The 21,065-nt window shown below is 39.5% G+C and overlaps 1 protein-coding gene across 2 annotated transcripts in view; it reads left to right on the top strand.

Annotated features, from left to right (window-relative positions):
• The window catches only part of LOC121504069 (alpha-2,8-sialyltransferase 8F-like), a 30,636-nt gene extending 11,199 nt beyond the window's left edge, over positions 1 to 19,437 (top strand). For both annotated transcript variants that reach the window (XM_041778673.1, XM_041778663.1), the window contains 6 exons: positions 2,285 to 2,359; positions 4,554 to 4,628; positions 5,309 to 5,453; positions 11,798 to 11,910; positions 13,348 to 13,440; positions 18,586 to 19,437. In XM_041778673.1, the coding sequence (XP_041634607.1) occupies positions 2,285 to 2,359; positions 4,554 to 4,628; positions 5,309 to 5,453; positions 11,798 to 11,910; positions 13,348 to 13,440; positions 18,586 to 19,066 (982 nt within the window). In that variant the 3' untranslated portion in view covers positions 19,067 to 19,437. The remainder of the gene's footprint in view (positions 1 to 2,284; positions 2,360 to 4,553; positions 4,629 to 5,308; positions 5,454 to 11,797; positions 11,911 to 13,347; positions 13,441 to 18,585) is intronic.
• The last annotated feature ends 1,628 nt before the right edge of the window (positions 19,438 to 21,065 follow it).

Raw genomic sequence — 21,065 nt, 5'->3', positions numbered from 1 at the left:
TTGGTTTTTAAAACAGAAAAGTGAACAATGAGCCATTTTTCATTGATTTGTTTTTCAATTACTAATCAAATATTAAATCAACGAATGATACACAGATTGATAATGGTCACTATTTTGTTCCTCTGCCATATTAAGGTGAATTCACAGAGTTGTGAAAAAGTATTTTCCCCCTTCCTGATTTCTTTTTTTTTTTTTTTTTGCGCACAAATGTTTTAGATCATCAGGCAAATTTTGTTATTACATAAAGATAACCTGAGTAAATACAAAAGCCAGTCTTCAAACAGTGATTTAATTTATTAAGGGAAAAAAGCCATCCAAACCTACCTGACCCTATGTGGAAAAGTCATGAATTAACTGTGATTAACCACATATTTGGAAATTTGAATTTCTCTATCCACACCCAGTCTCCAACACATCATGGAACCATCTAAAGAGAACAGATGAGGAACAAAGTCACTGACATCTATCAGTTTGAAAGGCTTTGGGACTCTGTCCAACCACTCTGAGAACCATTATCCACAAATGGAGAAAACTGTGAACAATGGTGAACCTTCCCAGGAGTGGCCGGCCTACCAACGTGACTCCAAGAGAGCATGGACGACTCATCCAGGAGGTCCCAGAAGAACCCAGAACAAAATCTAAAGATCTTCAAAGGCATGGATGAAATTTTTATAAGCTTTGATGACATCATTATCTATAGAAAAAGGGACTCATGGGAGAGGCCAAAACCACTGCTGACAAAATGAACACAAAGACTCGTCTCACATTTAACTAAAAACATCCTGATGATCCCCAAGACTTCTGGGAAAATATTCTGTGGACTGACCAGAAAAAAGTTTTGGAAGGTGTGTTCCATCTGGAGTCAAACTAACACAACATTTCATCAGCAGAACATCAGAAGAATATCAGATCAACAGTCAGACATGTTGGTGGTAGTGTGATGATCTGGACCAGGACCTGGACCACTAGAACTCTGCTCTCTAGCAGAAAATCCTGAAGGAGAATGTCCTACCATGAGTTCATGTCCTCAAGCTCAAGACCACTTGGGTTATGGATTGGGACCATGATCACAGACACACCAGCAAGTCCACCTCTGAATGGACTAAAAACTAAATGAAGGTTCTGGAGTGGTCTAGTCAAAGTCTGGACTTGGATCTGACTGAGATGCTGTGGCATGACCTTAAACAGGACATTTTTTTTCCCTCTTGTGATTGTCCATGTTTATCTGTATTTATTTTCTTTAATGTAAAGCCCTTTGGTCAGCTGCTGCTGTTTTTAAATGTGCTATATAAATAAATTTTGATTGATTGATTGATTCATGCTGGAAAACCCTCCGAAGTGGTTAAATGAAAACAATTCTGTAAAGAAGAGTGGGACAACATTCCTCCACAGTGATGAGAAAGACTCACTGACAGTTATCACAAACACTTGCTTCAGTTGTTGCTGCCAGTGATGGAATACTCAGTTATTAGGGTCAGAAGGAATGACTGTTTCACATAGGACCAGGTAGGTTTGGATAGATTTATTATTATAATAATTATAAAACTGACTTTTGTATTTACTGCTTTTAGGTTTGGATGACTTTTATCTCTTACAAATGTAATCTTCATCAAAACAGACCTTTGTATTCACTCAGGTTATCTCTGTGTAATCCTGGTATCTGGTAACAGTGTTCTGAAAGAGTCTTCCCGGTCGGTTCAAACTGCTCTCACTGCACGTCTGAGCTGTGCAGTAGAAGCACATCAGATAAAGAATTAGTGCAGTGAATGATGCAGATGAGTTTTGATACACAGAGAAAGAAAATGCTGACACAGTCTCTGCTTCCTCTCCATCATGCACCGCTGTCTGTCTGTCATACAGTACGTGTATTCTAAATATCTATCCACTGGCTTTTTGATTTAACAAATATAACAAAATTATCCCTCTTTGCTTTTTATCCCAACAAATATCCATGAAGAGTTGTTTTGCTGATTTGGAAAAACAGCTTTATAAATTTCATTTCAGGCTTACACTCATGTGCAGAAGAAAAATAAAACCCAGCACAACCACCCCATCCTCTGTTATCGCTTTATGGTCAAGGCTGTTGGACATGAGGGCGTGTAATCTTTCTATATCTTTGAGAAATATCTGTCCACAAATTTATGGCTAACAGCTGTTATATGCAGGGCGTGGTTTACTGAAAATGTCTGTGGACAGATTCCGGGATTCTGTGCTGCATCTTTGTTCAGGTTATCTGTTTCTGCCGTCACTCATCCATCCTGTTTGTCTTTCGTTTGCTCCTCAGCAATGTGGTCCGTCACTCACCGGTCCCTCAGAGAAGACGGGCCCCCAAGACCTACGACATCTGTGAAGGCTGCAAGTGAGAGCAAACTACTTCCTCTGACGTGACCCTTTGTTTTTAAAGGAATATTCACTTTAAACAGGAAAACTAACGATGGCCCTGAATGCCAGCTGTGAAAATGGTTCATGATTGCAAAAACCTTGTAACCACATTTAAAAGATAAACTACATGCAAAAATATGATGGAACATCAAAATGTCTCTTCCTCCAAAATAACTGACTTTTTCTGAAGGTGAAACATTTTGTAGACTGCGGATATTTTCCTGAAATATAAGAGAAAAGGTCAAATATTTGCAGAGGATAAAATATTTTGCAAAATGTCAGATATTGTTTTCTTATATTCTGCATTACTTAAAGTATTTTGTAGGAATGCATGGGTGCATTTGTTTAACATTGATATCAGCCCGTAGGACACAGGTGTCAAACTCAAGGCCCGGGGACCAAATCCGGCCCGCAAGATGATCTCATATTTCTGTTCTAACTGGCCCATCAGCCTGAGGTCTGCAGATTTCCTCAAGTATAAAAATGTGAACTTATCCTGATGGTTTAAGATTTCCTTGTTAAGTCACAAAATCTGAAAAAGTAAGGAGTAAAAATATTTAGATAAGAAGTCAGGAATGTGGGAAAAGAGATTAATTTGTGTTTTAATTTCACATTTTCAATTTAGCATCTCACAATAAGAGCTTAACCTTAAGATTTTGACTTTTCATTTCATACTTTGAGCATTTCAACTCATAATTTTGACTTCTCATATAATATTTTGATCTCTAAGATTCATAATTCTAATTTTGAGTGATATTTTGACCTTTTGAACCAATTATTTGTATTTTATCTCATATTTTCAACTCTAAATTTTGACTTCATAATCCCAGAGTTTGACCTTTTGGATTCACAATTTAAAATTCGGAATCATATTTTGACTTTTAATTTCATGATTAAAATTCTGTTTCACATTTTGAAGCTTAAAACTTAAAAGTTTTGACTTTCTTTCTGATATATTTGCCTTTAAAAAAAACATCATTTTCATGAATTGAGCATTCATGAATTGACCTTTTTGAATTAATAAATTTACTTTTCTCTGATTGTCAGCCTTTAAACTTTCTTTTTAACTTTTTAAATGTCAAAATCCTTTAATATCAGTGCGTAGTATTTTCTTTAATATTTTATTACCGGTGAAACGAGGTTGACAGTTTCTGGTTTAAATGTTGACCCTGTTAGACCTGAATCCAGAATCCGGCCCCTGCTGTGATTGAATTTGACACCCCTGCCTTAGGACAAACATTGGACATGGCATGAACAGGTATCGGTTACCAGTGTTAATCCGTTTTATCCAATCAGTTCACCTAGCTGCAGTTACAAAGATGAGTTTTAGGTTATGCAGAAGTCACCTTTGGGTCAAATGTAGAACTGTTTTCAGTGTTATATATATTTTCTTTAAGTATAATAATTTGACTGAATATTTTTGCAAAGATAAATAATTTTTCAAGTGTCAGATATTGCGCAGATGCACAAGGTAAAATATTTTCATTTAAGTTGGAGCAATTTTTGCAAAATATGTGGAAAGAAAGTTGAGTATTTGCTGTAGGTAAAGTATTTGCAGTAGCTGAAATATTTTGCAAAAGGTGTGATATTTAGCCTCAGATAATTTGCAGGTGAAATACTTTTCATGGAATATTTGCAAAAGATAAAATACCTTGCAGAAAGTAAAATATTGTGCACACAGTGTTAAATATTCAGTAGATGGTGGAAAAAAGATAATTCCTTGAGAGTTTTTTATTTACATAGAAACCACAAAGAGTATGTTTTGACGTGTGCTCTTCTCTAGAAAGAACATCCTTCATGATAAAGTTTCTTGAAATGCCTCTAAAACACAGCAGACCACTCAAAAATATTTTGTGTCTATCCATACCCACAAATAAAAATCTCTGAAGGACCTATCTGAGTGCTGACTCTTCAGTCCTGTAAGAATTTTTGTTTAGTTGTGCACTTAAAGAGGTCAAATCAAAGAGAGAGTGTGCTCTTTTCTTCATCTTCATAAGGAAAACAAAAAACTTCCAGTATTTTTGTTTCATGAAAATTTTTGCATTCACTTAAATGTTTTTAGCATCTGGTGAAATGGTTTTTGCAGTCATGGAACATCTGTGCAACCATCCTTCAGGGCCACGTAGAAAACTGTCCTTGTGTATTTAAAAGTGTTTGTGTCTATGTCACAGGGAGCTCATTGAGAACATCATGCGGCGTTACTCTGAAACCTGGCGGAAACGGGACGATAATCAACTAAAATTCAGGTGAATTTGGAGCTTTAGGAACAAAAGGAAAGCTCGTCAACATCACAATCGTTGTCGATGCCTTTACTAACATGCTGCATCTCTGGTGTCCAGGGCTCTACCCTTTAAAAAGCTGCCAGGGCTTCTAAAAACAAAGTGTCTGATAAGAAGAGTAATTTTTTACAGTTAGGAATCAGATTGATGGAATATTCTGTAAATGCTTCAGACAGTGTGATGTCAGTTAGTTAGTATATTAGTTTTGTGTTAGAGGCAAACAAAGGTGTCCAGCTTTACACTATGACTCGTTTGAGGAGAGTCAGTGAAAATACATAAATGGACATAAAGAGCGTCAACATTTCTGTTATAAACCATGATCTTTTGATCTTATGTTTTAGTTTAATATTTAGAGATACTGCGTTTTTGACTTTCATGAGCTGTTAGCCATAATCATCAAGATTGAAACAAAAAGCTCTTGAAGCATTTCCCTTTGTGTATTTATGGGGAAATAAATTATCTTTCCCAGGATGTCTTAATATGTTTAGAGGCTCCTAAAGTGGCAGAGCAGGTGTTGGGCTAAGGTTACCACTGAGGGAATGGATCCAGCTTTACTGTACTGAAACTGGAACTTGACCCTAAAGTTCCCTCAGTAACAGCATCGTTTCATTTGTCTTTGGTCTTAAAAAGCTGTTTCGGGTCCACAGACTTAAGCTGAGAAGTCAGTGCAACGGTTTTGACAACGCCATCCTCACCCAAGCCAACGCTCCGGTGGGATTTGAGGTTGTTGTTGACAAGAAGAAGAAGAAGACAATCCCGGTGACTCGCGAGCTTTTCAGCCTCCTTGCAAAGGTAAGTTGTGTTAAGGTGGATATCACCACAACATTCACAGTAAGTGTTTTTTTTTTTTTTTTTCTCAGGTGAAGCAAATTAAGTACACATTGCAATGATGCTTATCCATCTCTTCTATAGCTTGTTTGCAGTCACATGATGCACTAAAGTCAAACCAAGGGCACGAAGTGAAAACATTGATTATTAGTAATGGGTGGAGCTTATAGTAAAATAAATCCAGACTGACCCTACCTAACGGGACTTTTTTTAAAAACTCTGGCTGTTCTATTCAAGTTTTAACTACCTTTATTTCATCATTTTAATAACATAAACAGCTTCAGATGAGATCAGGATGAAGTAGACATGGTCTATTGTTAATGATAATCAGAGCAGTGAGGATGAGGAGCAGATGCACACACATCACCCTGTATCAAACACAAAGCTTTTTCATGGACATCAATCTGTTAACAGAGACTACGTAAGGGTTAATGCTTGACAAGGTGTCCAGTTATCAGGGATTAATGGACAACATGGAGGCCTGAACCTAAAAAAGCACTAGTCTGCACTTTCTGAACAGATTTATCAATGAAAAGGCATTAAGACGAGTGACACTGAGAGTCATGTGTGGTCAGACAATAAACCTGTACGTTAACATGAACAGTCATCTGATAGAAAGCTTAGTTTTAGCAGACCAGCTGTTTGAATAAACAGAATAATTCCTCCTTCTGCACTACGAGGTCACAGACGTGAAACGGAGCTGTCCACACCCTGCAGGTGCTGATTCTCCGTCAGACACGTCAATATTTACCAGATGTTATCATGCCGGTTTATCAGAAGCATTTCCTTTGGCTCTGCAAAGAAATAACGCAGCGTCCGATGTTAAGGTTTTTGCCTACTTACCCTTCAGGGCAAGTGCTTCCCAAATATACTTGCCCCATCTAAATTCCTACTTGCCCTGTCCAGGAGGTACTTTTTCTGGCTGTCAAGTGCATGCATTTTGCTCACAACATACTTAGAACTAAAATCCATTGCCTGTTGACTGTGGAAAGCAATACACAAGACTTCTTTCTTAAGAAAACTGTATTTATTAGCTATGTGTTAGCCCACTGAAAATTATATTTAACTTTGTACAGATCAGTGCAATGTAAAAGCTGCACCAGGTTGTTTTCTGAAGAAATTCAAACTCAGGAATTTCATATTTACTATACTAATAAGGTAGTATTACAAACTCAGAAATATTTTTTCATAACTGATGAAACCAACTATTCTCAGAGGAAAATGAGGTCAGTAAAACACTGACACTAGAAAGGTGTCGGGGTCTGCTACATATGCACCAAATATAAAATGGTGCTTTTCTTCTGTTTTTATTTGGTTTATTCATCATGAAACTGAATAAATTTTCCAGAAACGTGAAAATCAACCAATTTTATTTTTTCTTGTTTGATTAGAAATGTCTTCCCCAAAACTACAATAGTGCCCCTCTAAAGTGCTATTTCACAGTTCCACCCTGTGACTGTAACAGTTAGACCAGTGGTACGCAACCTTACTCTACCAAAGAGCCACATTGTCTAAAAAATACTTTAGCAAGAGCCACAATACAAACACAGAATATAAGGTAGATAATAGATCAGTTAACCTGTAGTTGAAATCAAATTAAACAGTGTATTGGTGGATAATAATAATAATAATAATAATAATAATAATATCTTGAATTTGTATAGCGCCTTTAAAGAAACCCAAGGACGCTATACAGGAACACATAGACATGGACAAACTATGTGAGGGGTAGGATGAGTGTAAGGGGTGGTTTAGTGAAGACTGTAGGCTGTGGTAAACAGGTGGTGCTTGAGATGTTTTTTGAAATGTCCAGAGATGGAGGAAGAGTGTTCCAGAGGGTGGGAGCAGCAGCACTGAAGGCTCTGTCTCCATAGGTTCGGAGTTTGGTTTTGGGCATGGAAAGTAGGCCGGTGTCTGAAGATCGAAGGTTGCAGGATGGTGTGTATGGATGGAGGAGATCAGAAAGGTACTGGGTAGGTACATGGAGAGATTTGTATGTGAGGAGGAGGACTTTGTAGTTGATACGGGACTTGATAGGGAGCCAGTGGAGGTGGATGAGGGTCGGAGTGATGTATTGCCAGGGTCTAGTGCGGGTGAGAACTCTAGCTGCAGAGTTTTTGGACGTACTGAAGCCTGTCTTGGGTACTCCAGACAGGACTCCATTACAGTAGTCCAGGCAGGAGGTTATGAAAGCATGAATGAGTGTTTCAGCCACAGAATCAGGGAGTGATGGTCGGAGTCTGGAGATGTTCCTGAGATGATAGAAGGCAGATTTGGTGACAGACTTTATGTGGGACTGGAAGGAAAGGGTGGAGTCCAGGATGACGCCCAGGTTTCAGACCTCGGAGGACGGACAGATGGAGGTCCCGTCCACATCGAGCATGAGATCTCCAACCTTCTGCAGCAGCACTTTGGGGGCCACAACCATGAGCTCTGTTTTATTGCTGTTGAGTTTGAGTTGGTTAGATGTCATCCAGGCTTTGATGTCATGGAGACAGTTTACCAGGGAGTGGGAAGGGAGCTGGGTGGATGGTTTGGTGCTGAGATAGAGTTGGGTGTCATCTGCATAAGAGTGGAAGCTGAGACCATGTTTGTGAATAATCTGTCCAAGGGGAAGCATGTAGATGGTGAAAAGGAGAGGTCCAAGAACAGAGCCTTGAGGCACGCCCTGGTTAACTGGGGCGGGGAATGAGTGAGAGGTGCTGATGGTAACAAACTGTTTTCTTTGTGAGAGATATGAGGGAAACCAGGAGAGAGCTGTACCAGTGATGCCCAGATGGTGAGACAGGCGGTCAAGGAGGATGGTGTGGGATATTGATTGTTAATTATGAGATTAAATGGAATACAAATGTCTGTATAGAGTCAGAAGAACCAGTATGTCACTGTTAATGAGCATATATTTATTTTCTTTATCACTGACATCAGGCTAAAACCTTGTATCTCAATTTTTCATGATTTTAATTTGTTTTTTATAAATGAATGCCATGTCAAAAGATACATACAGTCATGGGCGAAAATGTTGCCACCCCTGGAATTTTTCCAGAAAATACACCATTTCTCCCAGAAATTGTTGCAGTTACAAATGTTTTTGGCATACACATGTTTATTGCCTTTATGTGCATTAGAGCAATAGAAAAAATTCAAAGAAAAAAGCCAAAATTGACATAATTTTACACAGAACCTAAAAAATGGGCCGGACAAAATTGTTGGCACCCTTTTAAAACTGTGGGTAAATCATTTTATTTCCAGCATGTGATGCTCATTTAAGCTCACCGGTGGCAGTAACAGGTGCTGCAATCTAGAAATCACACCTGGAGCCAGTTAGAATGTCTAAAAGTTGACTCAGCCTTTGTGTTGTGTGCCTGTGTGTGTCACACCAAGCATGGAGAAGAGAAAGAGGAACCAAGAACTGTCTGAGGACTTGAGAAGCAAAATTGTGGAAACATATGAACAATCTCAAGGTTAAAGAGCATCTCCAGAGATCTAGAAATTCCTTTGTCCACTGTGCGTAATATAATCAAGAAGTTTATAACCCATGGCACTGTGGCTAATCTCCCTGGACGTGGACGAAAGAGAAAAATTGACAAAAGAATGCAACGCAGGATTAGTTGGAATGGTGGATAAACATCCTCAGTCAACTTCCACACAGATTCAGGCTGTCCTGCAGACTCAGGGTGCAAAAGTGTCAGCTGGTACCATATGTCGTAATCTGAATGAGATGAAGCGCTATGGCAGGAGACCGAGGAGAACCCCACTGCGGACAAAGAGACATAAAAAAGCCGGACTGGAGTTTGCAAAAATGTACCTGAGTAAGCCTCAATCCTTCTGGGAGAACATTTTGTGGACAGATGAGACTAAGGTAGAGCTTTTTGGAAAAGCACGTCATTCTACTGTTTACAGAAAACAGAATGAGGCCTACAAAGAAAAGAACACAGTACCTACAGTCAAACATGGTGGAGCTTCAAGGATGTTTTGGGGTTGTTTGCTGCCTCTGGCACTGGGTGCCTTGACTGTCTGCAAGGAATCATGAAATCTGGATACTATCAAAAAATTTTGGGCCGCAATGTAGGGCTTAGTGTCAGAAAGCTGGGTCTGCATCAGAGGTCATGGGTATTCCAGCAGGAAAATGATCCCAAACATACCTCAAAAAGCACTAAGAAATGGTTGGAGACAAAGCGCTGGAGAGTTCTGAAGTGGCCAGCAATGAGTCCAGATCTAAATCCCATTGAACACCTATGGAGAGATCTCAAAACTGCTGTTGCAAGAAGGAACCCTTCAAATGTGAGAGACCTGGAGCAGTATGCAAAAGAAGAGTGGTCCAAAATTCCAGTTGAGAGGTGTAAAAAGCTTGTTGATGGTTATAGGAAGCGAGTGGTTTCAGTTATTATTTCCCAAGGGTGTGCAACCAAATATTAAATTAAGGGTGCAAACAATTTTGTCCAGCCCATTTTTTGAGTTTTGTGTAAAATTATGTCAATGTTGTCTTTTTCCTTCTGATTTTTTGTGTTGTTCCAATACACATAAAGGCAATAAACACACGTATACCATACCAAAACATTTGTTGATTGCAACAATTTCTGGGAGAAATGATGTATTTTCTGGAAAAATTCCAGGGATGCCAACATTTTCGTCCATGACTGTATTTTTCATTCCCTGAAAAGTGGTCATTTTGGAGATACCAATCTTTGGCCCAACACCAGCGTCGTCAAAGTTCCACTAGGCCTAAAGATTTTTTTTTTTTATTAGAATGAGCTGAGTTTGAGCTCTGAGATGCTTTTCAAAGAAAATGATGAATGATGGTTGGCTATTTGGGTATTTATATCTCACACTGAGGCATTTACTGGAGTTCTGTGGCTTCATTAACATAAGGGAGATGCTTTCTAAATTTTTTTCCACTCATTATTAATTCTTTAGTAAAAGGGAGAGGAGCCTCATATTGGTCTTTGCCCTGGGCCTCCAAATGGTTAAAACCAGCCCTGCCTCATACCTGCAGCTCTCCAGACACATCGTTTCACCCTGCCTCATTTTAGAGCTTTGGTTTTATATTTCTGTTGTTTTGACAATAATTATGATCATAAGTGCATCAAAGATCAAATTAAACACCCATGTTTCGACAACTTACACTAGATAAGACGTTATCTTTACTTGTGATTCGTGTGAGTTGTGCTCATTGATGACACGCATCGGCATATTTTTCAAAAGATCTGGGTGTGAGAGAGCGTCGGCAGGAAGTGGCTGGATAAAAAGTTAAAACGAGAAAATGGGAAGCTTTAGATTAAACATGACAGCACACCTCAATGAATGAACAAACTGAAGACGCACCACCGGCGGACTGCCTCTGCTCTCTTCTCTTACACACACTCCTCCGTTGAACGCAGTCGACAGTAATAAAATACAGATTAAAAAATAATAAACACTCAAATTTGGGAGTTAAAGCCTGTCTTCTTTATGTGGGTAACAGATTTATTGATGTGACCTACCATGAATCTTTACTGATGACAGTGTTTACCTTCATAAAGGGTTTTAGTTAAAGTTTGCTGTCTGCACGTCAGCAGACATGCTCAGCCAATGGAGGCAGCGACACACTGCATCTGGCTATTCGGGGGCTCCGTAGTAACAGAAACGAGAGAAGAAAATAATAAAATTAATGAGCAGAAAAGCTCAGAGTCGTGCTTGCCTGATCAGGCAAGTCCTTACAAGTTTTGCTTGCCCGTCGGCGTTTTGAAGTTGCCCCGGGCATTTGGGCAACCGTTAATGTCGGACCCTGTAATGGCTTCTTTTCTTTGTTTTATGTTATTTAAATCTTCTGACAATAGTTTATAGCAGTTAGAACAAGAGGGAAGTGAGTTTTTTGCGACACTCAGCTCTCAGAGTTAAGGTGAGCATGGAAACAAGACGTACATCGGATATAGAAGATAAGACCGTCTGACGTTACTGGTCTTAAACCTGGAGTCTGTCATTTGATTAATGTCAGTCTGTGTGCTCCAACACCTTGGCAAAATGGGCACCCAGTTTAGCCAGAAAATCTGACCTCCAAATCTCCTGAAGCATTTACTCTCTCTGTTTCTGCTGAAAATGGTTCAACGCTTTCTCTGTCTTTCTCATGAAAAACAGTGACATCTGGTGGCATACAGGAATAACAGCAACCATTTGATGGAAGGACTGAATTTCTTTGATAGAAGTCGTATGACGCTACATTAAATCCTTCATGGAGGGTTCTTTGAAACATGAAATCACCTGCAGACAACCTGAACCTTTGACTGCAATTTGTTTTAAAGAATCCAACCAACCATTGGTTATCTTTGCAGGAGCATCCTTTTTTAAATAAAACATGGGGCACCTGTGCTGTTGTTGGGAACGGAGGGATCCTGGAAGACAGCCGCTGTGGAAATATGATCGACTCAGCTGAGTTTGTCTTCAGGTAAGAAACATGGTGGACTGAATGAAAGACTGCTGTTGCGATGTTTACAGGGACACAACTTGTTGGAATAAAAGCCTGATGAGAATAAAAATGCATCATGGTAGCATGCCTAATGGAAAATTCTGGTAAGAGAACTGTCATTTTCATTCCCAAGTAAGAGGGGTGATCTATGTTAATTGTTACTCTGACTGGTATTCGTGCACTAAGTTGTTTTTACTGAGCAGGTCTGAAGCTCATCCTGCAGACTCTCTGTCCCAGTGTTTGTTGACTGGAAGAGAAGTTTGTACCTCTGAGCTTCAAGTTTAATTTGGAAACGTAGCAGAAAAAGGATCACTGCAGTATTTGTGTTAGGACCTTGAAAAAAGATGGGCTTCATCTCAACGGGCTATCCTTCAATAAAATTAAATTTAAAAGAATGAATGATGAGCAGGACTCAAACACCTTGTGGTTGCACATTATCATGATGATAATGTGCAGTAAAGTCCTGGTAGAGGTAGATTTATTGCACAGTAACATAAGAATGAAGTTACTTCAAATTCAGTAACTGTTATAGCTGTTGCGATAAAAATGATGCATTGTCTCCTCCAGTTGCAGCAGTATGAACTCACAGGCTTTTAGAACTTTGCAGAGCGCTCGTCTTCTTTCAAATCTGTGGTCTGAAATGTGCAGAAGAGAACATTTTTGCAGATCAGACTAGTGGGACTGTTCTGAGCATGCCAGAAGGATTTTATTCTTTATGCACATACACTGCCTGGCCAAAAAAAAAGTCGCCACCTGGATTTAACTAAGCAAATAGGTATGAGCCTCCTATTGGATAATTACAGCATGGGCGATTATCTTTCAGCTGGCAACAAGTTATTTAACCCCAGCTGATACAATAAGTAACTTCTCATTTCTTAAATAATGGATTTTTTCTTTCCTAATGGCACGGGCATATTCCAAGATGACAATGCCAGGATTCATCGGGCTCAAATTGTGAAAGAGTGGTTCAGGGAGCATGAGACATCATTTTCACACATGGATTGGCCACCACAGAGTCCAGACCTTAACCCCATTGAGAATCTTTGGGATTTGGTGGAGAAGGCTTTGCGCAGTGGTCAGACTCTCCCATCATCAATATTAAAATTAATGCAACACTGGATGGAAATAAATCTCGTGACATTGCAGAAGCTTATCGAAACAATGCCACAGTGAATGTGTGCTGTAATCAAAGCTAAAGGCGGTCCAACAAAATATTAGAGTGTGTGACCTTTTTTTGGCTGTGACTTTTTTTTTGGCCAGGCAGTGTATTTGTGCGTTATAACCAGATCACTATATTAAGTTTCCATGTAAAAAATGATGTAAGAATCTAAATGATTTTAATGTGACTGAATACATTTTGTTCTTGTAAACTCGACCTAATGTTCGCCAATTCAACTTCTTTTATTTCTAATTCAGGTGCAACCTCCCACCTTTGGAGAACGGTTACGAGAAGGATGTTGGCACCAAGACCAGTCTGGTGACGGCAAACCCAACCATCTTCATTGAGAGGTGAGAAGGAGGAGGAAATGTGAATTCATGTGGGCTCTGGCATGGCACACAGGAAGTGAACACAACCATGCTCGAGTACTGGATAGCCATCAGTGTTTAGAGCTGTAGAGGCAGCGTTAACGTCTCCTGTCTCTTTGAAAACCTTTGCACTCAAGCAGCACAGGCTTTTTTCATCCTCTGGGCGTGGTAGATGGGGAAGTCGGAAGAGGGTTGTTGTCTGAGTTTTAAGAATGTAGAACGATGTTACTGATGTGAAAGCAGATCAGCAGTGGAGAGGAGAGGAGCGAAGGGCCAGCTGCTTGCTTTGAACAGAAAGACGTCTCTCACACTGCAGGGCTCCAAAAATATAATTATTTATTGCACCATTGTAGTGACGTTTCGAGGAGTGTTGCTCTTCATCAGACTAAGGTGACAAGTGCAAAGCGCCTCATTATTAACAGGTGTAGGTAATTACATAGACCACAGGTGTCAAACTCAAGGCCTGGGGGCCAAATCCGACCCCCAAGATGATCTCACATTTCTGTTCTAACTGGCCCATCAGCCTGAGGTCTGCAGATTTCCTCAAGTATAAAAATGTGAACTTATCCTGATGATTTAAGATTTCCTTGTTAAGTCACAAAATCTGAAAAAGTAAGGAGTAAAAATATTTAGATAAGAAGTCAGGAATGTGGGAAAAGAGATTAATTTGTGTTTTATTTCACATTTTCAATTTAGCATCTCACAATTAGGACTCAAACTTAGGATTTTAAATTTTAATTTCATACTTTGAGCATTTCAACTCATAATTTTGACTTCTCATATAATATTTTGAGCTTTAAGATTCATAATTCTAATTTTTAAATTATCTTTTTTTTTACCTTTTTAACCAGTTATTTTGTATTTTACCTCATATTTTCAACTCCAAACTTTGACTTCATAATCCCAAAGTTTGACCTTTTGGACTCACAATTTAAAATTTTGAATCATGTTTTGACTTTTAATGTCATAATTACAAATTTTATTTCATATTTTTACATTTTAAACTCATGATCTAGACTTCTTTCTAATATATTTGCCATTAAAAAAACATTTTTTTTATTTCAATTTCATGTTTTGACCTTTTTGAACTAATAAATTTACTTTTCTCTGATTGTGAGCCTTTAAACTTTTCTTTTTAACTTTTTAAATTTCAAAATCATTTATCATCAGTGCTAATTTTTTTTTCATATTTTATTACCGGTGAAACAAGTTTGACAGTTTCTGGTTAAAAAGGTGACCCTGTTAGGCCCTCAGGTTAGACCTGAATCCAGAATCCGGCCCCTGCTGTGACTGAGTTTGACACCCCTGACATAGACAATCACATGAGCCGATCCATGAGTCATCACGTTAACAAGTTAAAAAAGAACCACATGTCAGCAGTTTTAAAGGTTCAAGATAAAGTGCTTGATTGTTAACCTCACTGTAAAGATATGTAAATTGTAAAAAATTCTGCACATGTTGATCTAGGACAAGAACATATGACAGTATAGATCAAAATTGCAAAAACAATTTTTTCAAATCTTTTCAAGTACAGAGAAATGAATAACTAAATCAGCTGAGAACGTCCATGGTATAATGTAATGCAACTTTGCTCAAAACGTCACTACGCTGGCACAATAAATAATCATATTTTTGGAGCCCTGCAGTGTGCGAGACGTTTTTCTGTTCATTGTTGGTCTCATTTTGGGCTCAGCACCTGCCCAGCTTGGTTTGGATGTGTGTGTAAACTTTTCTCCTACTGTTCCAGTTGTTTGCTTTGCCACGACAGCGTGGGTTGTGCTCTCGTTTTCCCATCCAAACATACCATAAGGCTGTTTGGTAGACGTCTACCGAAACGCTTGTACCAAATGGGTATGGTATGAATTCGTGTACCTTTACACCTCTAGAAACAAGTAGCTGATTTTAGCAAATTCAACTCAAGTTGCAAGAAGGAGACTTGAGTTGAATTGATTTAATTTCTTTTTGTTAATGAAGCATTTATCTGAGGTTGTTCCAAAACGTTCTATTTAGAGTGTAACAGGACTTATTTAACGTGTAGGGCACAAACATGTCAGGTGCTTCTCATCACTAAACTTTGCCCGTCCTCACCTCCTCTCTCCTGACTGACCCAGAGATCATTCTTCTCTCCTCCATGATGAAGGATCTTCCAATTCCTTAAATGCACCTGGAGGAGACGAGGATAGAGGAGGGAGGAGGCTTCTGGAGGATCAGACCAAGGAAACACCAGTCTATCCTCCATGGAAGGCTTTTAACCAAATACAATCACAGCTGAAAAAACAGCCCCTCTGCACAGTTCATGAATGTTTTTCACACTTTATTCTCACAGCAGTGATCTGCTTAAAATACAATCTTTTTACACAGACAGCTTATGAATGAATTATACAGTTAACAGCTGTATATGGGATAATTTAATCTAACAGAATTGTGCCCTTACTAAGGCAGAAGTTTGTTTATTGTCTGTTTCACTGAACAATATCATAATTTTTCAAGCCATATTTGTTTCAGTCATCAGTTTTTAAATTATTTTAGAGTCTGTTTCAGGTTGCACTGCACTGATTTCTTTTGCAGCTACGTTAGCTGTGTTAGTGTGTTTATGAAGGACAAGCTTCTTTTTCTGTAAGCAGACAGTTTACCCGACTTCATTAAAGTGGGGTGTGACAAGATCTCATGCCAACCTCGTGAGACTTCTCGTCAAGGGGAAAAATGTCTCGTGAGATCAGTGTTGCTCAGACACAGGAGCAGCAGAAAACAACACCAAACTGGAAATGACAGATGTTAGAACTGATAGCCTAGTCAGTCCAAGAGGATTTAAACATTTCTGAGTAGGCCTGCATTACTTTGCCTTTGTGACTTTAAGCTACATAAGACACACTCTTGTATTTTGTTCCAAAATGAGAAAAATAATTAAATCTTGTCTTGAGAGTTAAGTCTCATCTAATTTGAAATGTAAATGAGGTTTTACAGGTCATTTTGGTTACTGTGGTACCCTTACCCTTGCCCTTAAAAGGAACATATTATGCAAAAATCACTTTTTCAGGCTTTTCTAACAGAAATATGTGTCCCTGGCCTGTCCACAATCCCCTCAAGTACCAAAAGAATCCCCCCCCCCCCCCCCCGCCTTCTCCATCATTCAGAAAATGTGTGCTGAAACAAGCCGTTCTCAGATTTTAATCCTAGTGACCTCACATGGGGAGTAAGCCCCCAGGTTTGGTTGGCCCTCCCCGCTTGGAGGAAAGTTCCACACTCCTCTTCTGATCTTCCTCTCAGCTACTAGCTGAGATTCTGGATAGTTCAGTTGGTTCCCCTGCTGACTACGGTCTGAGAGATTGATGGTTCAAATCCCAGTCAGGCCCTAAACTTTGGATAAAAGTGTCTGTAACATAGCGGGGTCTGTTTGAATTGTCCATTTTGCTTAGGGATGTTCCTAACTGAGTGAAACGACCCAGAAGCATTTCAGTGTCGGCCATGACGAAGGCCGTTCGAATTGAAAAGGAAAGGAGCTTCATTATTTCCTTTATTATCTCCTTTAGCCTAGGAAACACTGGACCATCCTTTACCAAAGGAGACAGGAAAAGATTACCCACAATGCTTTGCGTAAACTTCATTTAAAGTGACGCACCTGTTGACCGCTCATCAGAACAAGTGAATAACTTGACTGTAACTTTACTAGCCCTGATTTGAACCGTAAAATTCAGTCAAACATATAATCCATGTGATAAACAGAAGGCAGTAGGGATGAACAGAGGAATATTACAGACATGAAAACTTTATCATTCAACTTATGATCACGATTTCATTTCTTCTCATTTCCATTTTATTCAAACAGTAAACCGACCAGTCCGTATTTTAAACTGTATTTGTTTTGCTGTTTTGAAATATTAAAGTAAATGTGATAAGTTTGTAAATCACAACCAATTAAAGCGATGAAGTCGGCATGTTGCCATATTGTGAATACTAGATCTATCATCATAATTATGCAGGGAAGACGAGGTTTATAGAGCTTTTCACATGACGAGCTGAAAGAAAGACGAAACCAGAGACTAATAAAATTAACAGAGACGAGAAAATTAAAGATGAAATGGATAGGTAGGGAATAAAGCAAAACAATTTAATATCATTGTAAAATAAAAGGACTTGAACATTTTTCATCTAGTCGTATTGACTTAGCAGAAAGTTCAGATTAAGCAGAAAAGTTTCTGCTGTTCTGGATGTTTACAGTCACAGTTCCTCTTCCTGAAGAGACTTTAGGATATAAAAATCTTATTGAGCTCAGATTTATCTCTGACGTTTTAGCGTTTCATTCGCAGCACATAACAACACAGAGAACGCACCGAGTGGTAGATGCGAATTTTGTAGTCCATCAACGTTAAACTGTAGTTTTAACACACGTCACGTCCGTAACATCCGCCAAGGGAAAGTGCAGTCGGATTCCTCAATCACCACAGTTCTCCTTTCCTATCCTCTTACTCCCACCTTTCCTTGACCCTGTGAAGTTTTTCATCAGGGTTAAGGAAAAGTGAATAGGAAAGGACTTAGGAGGTAATTTTTTTGGACTTTTCGAACAGACCTCAGGAGTGCCACGTCCATTTCCTGAGAGGGGTGTGGTCAGGGGCAGAGTCAAACAGCTCATTAAAATTTAAAAGCCACAGACACAGAAACAGAAACAGCTTGTTCTGAGCAGGGCTGAAACAGAGGGGTTTTTAGACATGCAAAAATCCAATACTGGAGTGTTTTTTCAGCAACAAACTTCACAGGCATGTTTTGGGGACCTCAGAGAACAATATAAACTTGTCTTGAAAGGGTAAAATATGTCACCATTAACTCTAACCCTCACCATAACTGGAAGTGAATTCCATTTTATTTTGAAAGTTTTAGCATGTATTTCGGTCCTGATAGTGGAGGGGTCTGACTGTGGCCTGCAGCCATACTTTCTTGGATGCTTGTGTTCACACAGACCAAATGGAACCAGAGTTTGGGGTCAAGTGTACTCAGATCTGGACCTTGGTACTTGATGTGAAACCACCCTTTGTGGTAATTGGACACTATGACGGAATGATGTGAATTTATCTCATTAAAGACCATGCATGTAGTATCAGACTTCAGACTTGTTTCTTTGTTTCTTACCAGGTATGGGTCTCTGATGAAACATCGCCGCCCCCTTGTGGAGAAGCTGAGTACCTACGGCAACTCTCTGCTGCTGCTGTCCCCGTTCTCCTTCCTCGGCTACATGGGTGTCACCCTGAGGGCAGCTTACACCATCAATGACTTTGGTGGTCCCACCCAGCCTGCCTTCTTGAACCCAGAATACCAACACAAACTGGCCACTTTCTGGCGTGTGCAACAACACCTAAAAGAAGCGCGGCTGAGCACCGGTCTGATGATAGTGAGTTTGGCCCTTGAACTCTGTGACAATGTGCACCTGTACGGGTTCTGGCCTTTCAGTAATCACCCCCAAGGACTCCATAACCTGAAGCACCACTACTACGACGACAGGCCGCCTAAAACAAAGTTCCACGCCATGCCTGCTGAGTTTGAGTTCCTGCTGCAGCTGCACAGTCAGGGAGTGCTCAGGCTTCATCTAGGAGAATGTCGACCTGGGGAGGAGTAGACCTTTAGACCGCTGATGGTGCTGAAGCAACATGCTGGGATGAAGCCAGAAACTCATGAGGACTTTAATGGACTTCTAAGCGGATCAGTGTTGGCTGATGACATGAACACTTCACTGTAAGGAGAAACCCAACGATTGTTTAGATATAGTGGACTGGTCACTGGCAGCCGTAGTGACTGGTCAACTATTCAAACAGATTCTTGTAGTTGTTTACTGAAGGATTATGCAATGGAAAATGTAAATTCAAACAATATTTTTGTCTTGCTTTGAACATAATCTTTAAAAAATGTGTATTGAATAACTGTTTTTATGTGCCCTTGTAATGTTATTAATGTTTGTATAAATAAAGTTATATATAAGTTAAGTATTAATAAAAGAATTTGCTGGACTGTTTACTGTAAGAATGAAGGAAGGAAAAGAGACAAAAAGGAGAGGAAAGATTCAGTGTTTTAGGGAAAAATGGCTTGATGAGAGAAAAATAGCATCACTAAAATGCTTTAGTATCACCAACATGTTCCCGATTTTAGCTAATGGAAATATGAAAATGATGATCCACGTCTGTAGCTCTTTCTCTATATTTGTCCGTATCTACACTTTCTAGACAAAGCATTGGGCCACTCCAGTTAATTGATGAATACAGGTATTTCAATCTGACCCGTTGCCACAGGTGTATAGAATCAGGCACTTGGCCATGCAGTCTCCATTTGCAAACATTTGTGATCCTAAATGGGCCGTTCTGAAGAGCTCAGTAACTTCACTGATATGAAGCAGAAAAACTGTGCTGCAGGAGCTTCATGAATGGGTTTCCATGACCAACCATGCAAGCCTCACATCACCAAGTCCAATGCCAAGTGTCAGATGGAGTGGAGTAAATCACACCAACACTGGACTGTGAGCAGTGGAAAGGTGTTCTTTGTGACCAGTCACCCTCTCTGTTTACAGTCAGATGGGTGAGTCTGGGTCTGGAGGATGCTGGGAGAACATTAACTTCCTGACTGTGAAGTTTGGTGGAGGAGGGATGTCAGTACCCGATCTGTCCCGGAAACCTGATTTGTACTGCGTATGTGCAAACATGTCTACATTCGCTCAGCAGCCTATCGAAGCGTTTTACGGCAGTTACTGATCGGGCAGTGCTGTTGCTACGCATGTGCAAATAGACATCACCATTTTTTTTTTTTTAAACTTTATTCAAATTCAACAAAATGATAACATAATACATCGATCTATTTAACAAACAAACTTTATTTAAAATTAAATACACTGATACACAACACGGCCAAAGCAATTTCTAGTTTATGTGTCAGGCTGTAGATCTTGATTAAAGGGAAGGGGCTTATTGGAAACTGAACTTTCAATGAAAATGCAGTCATTAAAATGTGATTTTCTTCTTCTTCTTCTACTTTGTTCGTAAAAGTGCCGCGCTATGCATGGAGTGATGGACAGGGAGGGAGAAACCTTTATTCTTCTGCTTCAATAAATATCACTGTTTATCAGAGGACAGGAGAAAACACACCGCAAACGTTCGCAGAACGAATGTGATTTCAGAATGTACATAATACAGCTACTCGCAACATCATGTCGCTCTGGACATGCATAGAAAGGTGCTACTTTTCTGAAATAGCCGGAATATATTTTAAAATCTCACGTACCCCCTAGAGTTCCTTCATGTACTCCCCATTTGAGAACCACTGTTCTATGCCACTTAGTGTCTAAGTACAGGTTTCATAGTTGTACCAGTCCTCTGTTGTTTTGAAACTCTTCCCTTCATAAACCCTTTTTTTTCCCAATCATTTCCCTGTCAAGTTAGTTTTATTTACATATCATGTCACTACAGTACTCTTTTTTTTTTACATTGACTCAATCCTACCTGTCCATTCACATGGACGGCTCTTCTTTCAGCAGCTGACTGGTGGAGGGGCTGTGGCTGCAGAGGTGCTGGTAAACACTTAGTTCCTATAACACAGCGGCTGTTTGCTTAGAGCTTATTTGTGTTGTGTAC

This window comes from Cheilinus undulatus, linkage group 3 (assembly GCF_018320785.1).
Source record: "Cheilinus undulatus linkage group 3, ASM1832078v1, whole genome shotgun sequence".
In the NCBI taxonomy this organism is placed as follows: domain Eukaryota; kingdom Metazoa; phylum Chordata; class Actinopteri; order Labriformes; family Labridae; genus Cheilinus; species Cheilinus undulatus.
This window is presented reverse-complemented; position numbering and strand designations above follow the sequence as displayed.